This window comes from Elephas maximus, chromosome 1 (genome assembly GCF_024166365.1).
Source record: "Elephas maximus indicus isolate mEleMax1 chromosome 1, mEleMax1 primary haplotype, whole genome shotgun sequence".
Taxonomy (NCBI): domain Eukaryota; kingdom Metazoa; phylum Chordata; class Mammalia; order Proboscidea; family Elephantidae; genus Elephas; species Elephas maximus.
Genome location: NC_064819.1, coordinates 176,891,932 through 176,903,058, shown reverse-complemented (window position 1 = coordinate 176,903,058; position 11,127 = coordinate 176,891,932). Strand labels below are relative to the sequence as shown.

General features: G+C 38.4%; 1 protein-coding gene across 5 annotated transcripts; it reads right to left on the bottom strand.

Moving 5' to 3' along the window:
- Positions 1–966: 966 nt before the first annotated feature.
- GTF3C6 (general transcription factor IIIC subunit 6) lies at positions 967–10,155 on the bottom strand. Of its 5 annotated transcripts, none has more exons than XM_049899007.1 (6): positions 9,890–10,143; positions 9,490–9,570; positions 8,753–8,816; positions 8,609–8,678; positions 5,735–5,848; positions 967–2,909 (listed from the first exon to the last, which is right to left on the bottom strand). In XM_049899007.1, exons 1-6 carry the CDS (start codon positions 9,964–9,966, stop codon positions 2,608–2,610), a joined length of 708 nt encoding a protein of 235 aa, XP_049754964.1. In that variant the 5' UTR covers positions 9,967–10,143; the 3' UTR covers positions 967–2,607. The 5 variants fall into 5 exon arrangements, with proteins under 5 accessions (XP_049754964.1, XP_049754970.1, XP_049754979.1 ...); XM_049899013.1 differs by having other exon boundaries at positions 8,609–8,656; positions 9,942–10,133; XM_049899022.1 differs by lacking the exon at positions 5,735–5,848 and having other exon boundaries at positions 9,890–10,155.
- Positions 10,156–11,127: the final 972 nt, after the last annotated feature.

Sequence of the window (11,127 nt, the reverse complement as noted above, 5' to 3'; positions counted from 1 at the left end):
TATGCCAGTTTACCTAAATATCCCCTGAAACCATGGTCTCTAGATCCCCGTGCCCCTGCTACTGTTTGTCCTTTGAAGTGTTTGGTTGTGTTCAGGAAGCTTCTTAGCTTTTGGTTAAGTTCAGTTGTGCTGACTTCCTTTGTATTGTGTGTTGTCCTTCCCTTCATCTAATTCTTAATTTACTATCTAGTGAATTCCTCTTTCCCTCCCTACCCTTGTAACCATCAAAGAATGTTTTCTTCTGTGTTTAAATCTTTAGTTCTCGTAATAGTGGTCTCCTACGATTACTTGTCCTTTCGCAACTAATTTCACTCAACAGAATGCCTTCCAGATTCATCAGTGTTCTTTGTCATTGCATAGTATTTCATTGTGTAAATGTACCATAATTTGTTTATTCATTCATCCATTGATGGGGACCTAGGTTATTTCCATCTTTTTGCTATTGTGAACAGTGCTGTAATGAACGTGGGTGTGCATATATCTATTTGTCTAATAGCTCTTATTTCTCTAGGATATATTCCAAGGAGTGGGATTGCTGCATTGTATGGTACTTCTATTTCTAGCTTTTTAAGGCAATGCCAAATCGATTTCCAAAGTGGTTATACCATTTTACATTCCCACCAACAGTATATAAGTGTTACGGTCTCTCCACAACCTCTCCAACATTTATTATATTGTTTTAAGTCACTAAATTTGTGGTAATTTGTTACAGCAGCAATAGGAAATTAATAGCAAATGGAAGCATGGAGTATGAGTAGAAAGTATTGTTAAGACATGATGGTGAAAGAAATCTTACTTTGGATCTGAGGAAACTAGGACCTCTGGTACCCTGACATTTTCATTAATGATACTCAAGTATGATTATATTAAACCCAGATAAAATTGTAAAATATTTAGAAACTGTAAGTTGTCATTAACAAAAGAGTATAATCACTCTGTATTTTATTAATAATATAAAATATATTTATAGGCAACTTTATAAACAGAATTTGCCTATTCCACAAGGAAATAACAGTGGAAGTCATAGAAGAGAGACGGCAAATCCATTTTCAGAATCAATGAAGACATTTCTGGAGGATAAGACTGTACGATCCTGACACATCAGGAAGCCTAATCAGTTTCACGTAAGCTTTGGAACAAGGGAAATGAAAACAGTAGATTCTAAAAATAAGCTGCTGCTATATGAGTAGAGATGGGAGCCCTGGTGGCACAGTGGTTAAGTAATACAGCTGCTAACCAAGGTGTTCAGTTTGAATCCACCAGCCGCTCCTTGGAAACCCTATGGAGCAGTTCAATCTGTCCTATAGGGCTGTTATGGGTCGGAATTGACTCGATGGCAACTTTTTTTTTTTAATATGAGTAGAAAAGTACATGATATCATCAATAGTTTCTACTAAGCTGACTATATCGGTCAGGAAATTTGTTATGACCAGCTATGCAGTACATAATGAACAAATGGGCAGATTTTCAAACATTTCTTTAATGACCATAAGGAATAATTCTTCATGATGCACCTTAACAATATCATCCTTTTAGGTAGAATAATAATATTTGCAAGCAAAAGCAACCCATTGCCTTCAGTGTCAAAAGTAATATTTATTTGACAGCTAAATAAATTGTGGTTCTAAGATTAGTTTGTAAGTAATTACTGTAAGTTAGTAAGGTAGTTGATCAATGGCAGAGAAATTTATATATGAAGTTTTAGTCTCACAAAATACTACATATTTGAAAAGTAAGACTTTTATTTTACTGAATTCCAAACATTTATTAACAGGTAGAGAGCTAAAACATACCATGTTCTCTTAAGAATTTAAGACTTTATTTTCCTCTCCAACACAGGTAGAACTATATTATAGTCTACAGCAGTTTCTTCTGCAAGATGACAAATCTCAAGAATCTCCCACTCTACCTCTTTACACTTTTCTAAATTTTTCAAGTTTTCTAAAATGCATAATGTATCGATTCGGATTAAGTTTAATTGTAACTGAGTGACTTAAACAAGAGGGAAGTTTATTTCTCTCTCAAGTAGAAGGCCAGAGGTAGGCAGTTGCAAAACTATCTCTGCCTGAACAGCAGCAGTAGTCACAGGTTTGGAGTGACATTCAAAATCACAGAACCTTTGTCCAGCTAAATCTGACACCAGGCTCACTTAACCTTGCAGGATACAGAGCAAGAAACACAGCATGGCAGCATAGCACCAGCAGGCTTGTTTTCAGCTGGAGGAGTCTTTACTCTGGCCTCCCAAGCGTCAGTTCCAGTCCCTATGTGCATGGGGCCACAAGTCTGGGTTAACTCAATGGCAGCTAACACCACAAGTTTATGGTAATTTGTGACACCTGTACTTGAAAACTAACACACTTACCTTAGCAAGACCTCCAATTTAAAGGACTTATCAGAGAAGAGTCTCTATGATCATTTAAACTGGTTTTTGTTTTGGTTTTTGAATTCAATTGATGTCTGGTCTTGGAATGACTCTGCTACATTAAGTTATGCTATAAAATTGGAAATGTGTGAGGTAAGAAAAATAACAGATGAACAACTGGAAGCTACAGAGCCAATTTGATGTAAAAACTAAAAAGTTCATGATTAGATTATTATGAGAAACATTCATCTAGGAGTGGCTTCTAAGTCAGCATCTTGAGTTTCCATAAAATCAAAACCTTCTGTATCAAAAGAAGGGATCTCAATAAGAGGACCAGAATCTTCTATTTCCAAGTGCAGTGGTTTCCCCTGTTCATAACTCAGGTCTGAATTATCTTTCATTTGAATTTCTTGCTCCTTCAACTCGAGAGGTTTATCTGGGGCCTGAGCTACAACTTCTTCATCTTCATTTTCATGAAGAAAGCTGCAAATCATGTTGGGTCTATTGGAAGAATCATTATCCTTGATTTGCAGCCACTCCACGCCACCTAATTTGGGGGGTGGGAGGAGAACCCACCAAGAAAGACACATTAAAAAAAGGAATTTTAGTTACTTAAGTATATTTTTCTTTAAATTTTTATCCTATATATACATATGTCAAAACCCCAGCATAAACTAAGGAGCAGGGTGCCTGTAACTACTGATAAAATAATCATGTAATTTCCATCGTCCATGGAGACCTTGGGATGCCTATAGGGTAGGCTTCATCAAAAATCACTGAAGGTAGTCAACTTCAGTTACTATTCCAAGTTTTTCCAGAGTTCAGTTATCTCATTCTGAGAAACCATTTGAGCTCTCACCACCATCTCACGCCTTAAAGAAAACTTTGTCACTTCCCTATAATATTTTCCCTGGCTACTCAATTTTCATAATACAGCGGACGATACTATATTGTCTTCCAAGTCAGTACTCTCATGTCACCTTGAGTTAGAACATCGACTTGTGAAATAATCCACTTCTCAAAAAAAAAAAAAAAAAAACTTGAAAAAATCTATTCCTTTCTGTATTCTCTATCAAAGCCTAACCTTTCAATGAACCTCCTAGAATTGGTCCAATAATGCTACTCAGTTTTTCTTTTATTTTTTATTACCCTTTCAGCCAAACTTTTGCAATGGATCCTCATTAACTTTGATAGCAAGTTCAAGCTGTTTATTCTCATCTTCAACATTCCATTAGATATATCTAAGATACTGCAACCTATCTGCCACCTGTTCACTCCTCTATCTGCTCCTACTCCCCACTGTAAACTAACTCCTCTGTAGCTGTTTGTTGAAACTTCCTCACTGCTGATCCCATGTCTTCTCATGTGTTATTCCTGGAGTCTCCTCTATCAAAAATGGATTAATCCTTTTCCCTCCAATTCAGTTTCAACTGCTGACTTCCATATTTTTTCCTGCAATAACATCATTCTCCTAGTTACCCAGGCTCAAAATCTTGAAGCCATACTTTACTGCTATTTAACACAGTACTTGGCACGTAACAGATACTTAAAAAGGTAAGATGAATGAAATGGGTGGAGTCACATTCATCCATGTCTGTTTCAATGTAATTATTCCTAGAATGCAAGGGCCATCTCTTGTCTTTATTTTGTTCTGCCTCCAGTATACTGCCTTGCTTGGTAACCAGCCTCCATGATGGTCTCCAATGATTCTCACTCCTAGTATTTATGCTCCTGTGTAGTCCCTCCCCCACTAAATAGGATAACAGAGTATAACTTTCAAGGCTAGTTCTTAAGACATTGCTTTCATGGATCACTAGTTCTGAGAGAAGCCAGCTACCATGTCATGAGGATGCTGAAGCAGTACTGTAGGGAGGTGCATGTGATCAGGAAATGAGGCCTCCTACCAACAGCCAACACAAAGTTGCTGGCCATGTGAGTGAGCCATCTTACAATCAGATCTTCCAGCCTTAGTCAAGCCTTCAGATGACTGAGGCCCCAGCTAACATGCTGACTGCAAACTCAAGAGAGACCCTGGGCCAGAACCATCCAGCTAAGCCACCCCCAAATTCCAGACTCATAGAAACTATGTAAGATAATGTCTTTTGTTGTTTTAAGCCTTTAAGTTTAGGGGTTATTGGTTATGCAGCAATAGATGACTAACACAGCCTTGAATAGCTGGTTCCTAACTTATTTGATTAAAGGAAACACCCTATCTTTCCAAAGATCTATAGGCTTATTAAAGACTACCAGAAAAAGAAATTCTAAAACATTCTTTAATAAGAGTGTCCAAATGATAGCTACATTTATCTAATATGCATTTGCCTTTCAAGTTCACTGTAGAATTTCAAGTACCTCCTCTTTCCTTTTATTTTTACAGGGTACCTAAAAAGGGTGGAGGTTTTGGGATATATAAGAGTAAAGGTTTGTTAGTTGTCTGTAGTTGCTACAACTAAGTTCTGTATGATTAATGTACCTTCAAATGTTTATTCCTTGATTAAAATAAATCTATCAAGTCATCAACACTTATCACTAGAGTTATAATTACCAGAGTCTCAAATATGTCATTGAGCAAGGAGCTTTCAAACAATTAAAACCAAACTTGTTTCCATCAAGTCAATTCTGACTCTTAGTGACCCTATAAGACAGAGTAGAACTGCCTCATTGGGTTTCCAAAGAGCAGCTGGTGAATTTGAACTGCTGACCTTTTGGTTAGCAGCTGAGCTCTTAACCACTGCACCACCAGGGCTCCTCAAACCGTTAAGTAGTTATTTATTCAGCTTCACAGACATGTGCCTGCCACAGGTGCAAGAAAAACTGGTTCAAAATTTGTCTCTAGTCTATGATGACCAGCAACTTCAGAAAACTAAATTAGATGCAAATTAAGAACTAGACTCAGGACTACCAACTGTGGTCTTGGAGTCTCTCTCACATATAAAGCCAGCTTCTTCCAAATGTAAGCATTTTGAAGAAGGTTGCTGCACCTGCCAAAAGTTCCAAGAGGATCCACTTGGGAATCCAAGACTGCTGCTTCCATATTTTCTCCACTTACGAGGAAGTTTTTCTAAAAAGGACTGCTGAATTTCCTAAGGGTTGGAAATCATAGCAAGTTTTTTTGGCAAATTCCTCATAGTTGTTTCTAATGCAAAGGAAATAGAGATTTCTCACATGTCCCCATTACCCTCTGCTATATTAAAGTTCAACTGAATTTTAATCTACGGTTGGTACTTTTTATGGAGAATCCTGAGTTTTAATATATTACCATAAACATATTACACAGTTATTGCTATAAAGAACAAGGAGTGTTCTGGCAGCAGTATGTACTGTCAAAGCCAATGCTGAATCACCTATTTTCAGAGAATGAAATGAACTAACCTATGTTTTCTTCTCCTTCCTTCTTTTCTGTCAGAAGAGTTCTTGTCATGCTGAGCTTCTTCATTGTATGGCATTTGTATTTTAGCACTGTTTTATTATTGCCTTCTGCATCCACTAGAACGTAAAATGGACCCAATTATTATACTGATTGATGCCATCAAATAAAATAATCATGTTAAGCCTGGGATAATCTCAGTTTAGGGAATTAGACTAAACTTTTTCCTGTCAAGATATTTTAATTTAAGGTTTAACTCATCCCTTCCGTTCCAATCACAGAAAAATGCCAGAAAAATACATAACAACTGAAGGCACGACCAGACTCAAAAACAAAGACTGTGAATGAGATTAAAGCCATGGGCCTACTAAGCACCAGCCCTGAAGTAGGAATTCGACCTTATAGGGTAATGAAGTCTAAAATTTTACTACTCAAAACGAAGGATCAGAGCAAGTCTATTTCAAGCCAGAGCCTGGGGTGAGGACATCCCCACTCCTGAAAGAATGCTGAGGAAAAAAACTGCTGCCAACCTGCTGCCTGGGATTACAACCTTACAGAAAACTGTGGACTTAAGTAGAAAGGAGAATGAGGCTCTCAGCCAAGGATGTGAAGCACTGAAAACGTCTATACACTGCTGTGAGTGTAAAGTGATAACTACACTTTAGAAAGCAACATGTTGGTACTTTGTTGAACCATATGAAATTATTGATATCCTAACAAGAGTAACTTCATATGGTTCAACCTAATAGTAAAGTTGAAGATACACTCATCAATCTAGCAATTCTGTTTTTGAGATTATACCTTAAAGACATTTTTACACATATGCACAAGGAGACACATACAATATTCATGGCAGCATTATTTTTTCTCTTTTTTATTGTGGTGAAAACACACCAAAAACATCTACCAACACAGCTTCCACACTAACAACTCAGTGACACTGATTACATTTTTCATGTTGTGCCACTATTATCACAATCCTCATCTAAAACATTACACCATCATTAACATGAACTCAATACCCCCAAACAAAAACCCTTCTTTCCTCCTTCCCTCCCATTTCTGGTAACTATTATAATTTTTGGTTTTTTTTTTATACTTTAGGAGCCCTGGTAGCATGATGGTTAATTGCTCTGCTGCTAACTAGGTGAGTGGTTTCAACCCACCAGATGCTCTTCCAGAGAAAAGACCTGGCAATCTGCTTCTGTAAAGATTACAGCCTATGTTTAATGAGAAACTAATTTGCTCCATAAACTTTCACCTAAAACACACAAAAAAAGATTATAGCCTGGGAAACCCTATAGGGGAGTTCTACTCTGTCCTATAGGGTTGGTATGAGTCAAAATCGACGGCATACAACATATATTTGTTTATTTTATATAAGTGAGATCATAGAGTGTTTGTCCTTTTGTGACTGACATATTTCATTCAGCATGTTTTCAAGGTTCAAGCATCAGAACCTCTCTTTATAGCTGCATGATACTCCATTGTATGTATAAGCCACATTTTGCTTATCCATTCATCTGTTGATGGACATTTTAGTTGTTTCCACCTTTTAGCTATTGTGAAAAGTACTGCAATGAACACTAGTGTACAGGTTTCTGTTTCCATTCCTGCCTTCACTTCTGTATATATACCTAGGATTGGAAGTGCTAGGTCATATGGTTAGTTCTACGTTTAACTTTTTAAGGAACCATTTTTTTCCACAGTGGCTACACCATTTTACATTCCCACCAGCAATGGATGAGGATTCCAATTTCTTCACATCTTTGCCAATACCTGTTTTTTCCGATTTTTTTTATCATAGCCATTCTAGTGAGTGTGAGGTGGTTTTGATTTGCATCTCTCTAATGGCTAATAATGCTGAGCATCTTTTCATGTGCTTGTTGCCCATGTGTATGTCCTCTTTGGTGAAATGTCTGCTCAAGTCCTTTGCCCATTTTTTGATTGGGTTGTTTGTCTTTTCATTGTTAAGCTGTAGAAGTTTTATATATATTTTAATACTAGGCCCTTATCAGATATATGGTTCCTAAAATCTATAGGTTGTCTTTTCACTTTGTTGATTCATGGAAGCATTTTTATAATAAGCATAATTAAGAATGTGGGTTCTGAGAAAGACTACCTCGGTTTGAATCCTGATTCTCCCATTTACTCCCTGTATAACCTTGGGCATAATATTTAACCTCTTCAGTTTCTAAAGAAAATTAAGAAACCTGCTTCAGTTTCTTTACATATAAGATGAAAATAATAAGGATATCTACTCATAAGGTTATGGTGAGGATTAAATGAGCTAATACATGTAGCATTTAGAACAGCATCCAGCAGATGGAAGGCACTCAGTAAATAGTAGTAGTTATTAATAATTGGTGAAAATGGAAGCAACCAAGAAGTCTGTTAACTGGAGAATAAATAAATTATGATGTAGTAATAAAACAAAACACTAGCAGCAGAGAAAATAAGATATATGTCAACATGTAGAAATCTCAAAACATATCTGAGTGAAAAATGATACAGAATGATGAGTAGTATATGCTATAATGTATATCAAGTTTGGAAACATACAAAACCATGCTATTATGTTTTGTGGATGTATACATATGTAATATAAAATTATTTTTTTTACACAGGAAAGATACCAAATTCTGGAGTGATTACCTCTGAAAACAGAAAATAGGAAATAAGTTTGCAGAGAGGTATACAAGGGGCTCCAAATGTATCTAGAATGTTTTAGAAGTATAATCTGAGTGAACGGCTGGGAAAATAGTACAATTTTATACAGCCAGACAATGGGTACGTGAGATGTTTAATATTAACTGTACATAAGTTATCTTTGAAATATTTCATAGTAAAAAAGTTGAGTTAGCATAGCAGTCACTTACCATGTTCCTCCACATCTTCTTCAAATATAACACAGGTCCCAAGAGTATCTGCAGAGAAATTTGAAGGCAACTTGTTCAGAAATAACAAAGCTGCATTCTCTGAAAGGCATATTAAAAAAAAAGTTATCTATGACACCAGCCTACCTTCATACTCCCCAGCAAAGACATAGTTGTCCACTTGCATAATAGGCCTCTCAGTGTCAATTCCCTACAACACAATATAGGATCATAAAATCATCTTTAGAAAACTGGCCATCAACATGTACCCTTGCTCCCAAGACTGATTTGCAAAACTGAGGAACCTACAGAGCTTCTTGTCCCAGCAAGTACAAGATAAGCCAAAACTCTTCTGATCACAGCAGCTACTGGAGACTGCTTAATTCATACTCAAGTAGCAAGATCTATTTCAATCAACATCCTCTTCAAAAGTTTGTCAAGAGTAGCTGAAAATTTTAAAGTGATAAAACAGATGGTAACTTAGGACGCTACAGCAAGTCAACAGCAGAGTGAGAGGCTTTTGAAGTCTTAGGTATCTTCCCGTCCTTGTCCACAGTTTAACCTGTGCATGCATAACTGATTTTCCTCCCTTCACTTTGTGGGTCTCTTCCCCTGATTTTCTAAAACAGTATTTTTTTTTTTCAAATTATTACATATCAAAATGTTACCTCCTCCAAATCTTTTCTCTCCAGCCACAAATTCAAACACTCAAGCCGAATTAAGCATTCTCCTATCTGTTCCCGCAGTCCCTCTGTACTTCTGTGATGTACACTGCTTTGTAACATGGAGTAAATACATTAATCTTCGGGGAATAGGTATTCCAATTATTCGTTTCTGTTTTAAGTATAAGAAAATCTACAACAATCCCAATCCAGGAGACTCACCAAAATCTTGCATTTATTTTCACATTTTGAGAGAAAGTCTGAATCAATAATTCCTGACAGTTCCACCAAAACCAACTGCTCCTGGTGAAAGAAAGAGGGGTTTGCATACTAGCACGCGGTGTGCAGGAACAGGCAACAGGAGAAGCCAAAAATCCCCTTTAAAATTATGAAACTGTTGTGAAAACAAGGTCCTGCTTTTCAGAAGAGGTAGCAAGTACCGCTTCCTCAGGTAATTTCTTTGCATCCCAATTCTAAGTAAAAATTCTAAGTACTGTTTGGCAAATAAGGTTGAGGCCCGACCACCTACCCCACCCCCACCCCCATCCCCACCCCGCAGGCTCTGCGCTCCCAGGGGCCTCCCTCCCGCCAACCGCCTCTGGCCTTCCCGCCTTAAACACACCCTGCAGAGCCATCACCGCGACCGCCAGCTAGGCTTTCGGCGTAGCACTTACTTCTTCCTCTTCCCACTCCTCGCATCTCCGGTCCTCTGCCGCCGCCATGATCCTACTTCCGTGCCTCCTAGTCCCTAGTTACGCCCTCCCAGCGCCGCCATCTTGAGTACGGGCGGCTGCTGCCCGAGACCGTGCTCCTCCTCAACCACAAACTTCTGCCAGAACGTGAGATGGCGACGTCCCGCGACAGGGTGGTGTCGGGCGCAGAGAGGTGCCACCGCCCGCCACTCCCGGCCCCGCCCACTTCAAGACTCGCCCCAGGCCCCCGGGGAGCCGGCTTTGTTTCAGTTGGGGGCCCCGCGAGGGGTGACTTAGGGTCCTTAAGGCTGCTGGCCCAAGTGGGCATAGAGGACTGGAGAGGGAAGAGGATAAAGTGCAAACAGGGAAACCACTGTGTAGGAGGAAAATGGAGAGACTTTGTGTTGACCAGAGTGTACATTTCTTGAGAATTCTTAATACTGTGTGAGCACTAATCTTCAACATCATCCGAGACATTTTAAGGGCACATTTCAGTTTAACTTGTAATGAATGCCTACTGCGTAGAAACACCTCACTAGGAGCTCAGAAAAATAAAAAATGAACTCGTCTTCTAGGTGGTGGTTAGTTGTCTGTAAAGTCGATTCCTATTCACAGCGGACCGCATGTGTGAGAGAGTAGAACTCTTGCTGTAACGTTTTTTGGCTATAATCCTCCTTGGTTACCCTGGGTGAGTTCTAACCACCCACCTTTAGGTTACTAGTCCACTGCAAACCATTTGTGCCACCTAGGATCTAGGAGGGGGTGTATGAATGTTGTCATCAAGTTGATTCAGAAATGGAGCCGACCAATTAAACTCCAATCAGATTGACTTAAATGCTGTAAGAGATAGAAATTGCTATGAGAATACAAAGAGACCCGGGAAAGAAGAGTATTGAGCAGAATTTTTTTTAAATAGCCTCATGGATTTTCTGATTATAAAATAAATCATCTTTGTTCTCGAGGCCAGATGATCTAGCATATAAGAGCATGAGCTTTGGGGTCTGAGAGGAGTCTAGTTCTGCGGCATTGTTAACAGCAAGGACTTAGGTAAATTGGTTTTTGTGAAGATGAAATGAAATAATGTAAAACGAATTTGGCCCAGAACGCTGCACATAGTAAGCATTTTATGTGCATTTAATCTCTTTGTTGTTGTTAGTTGCCTTGGAGT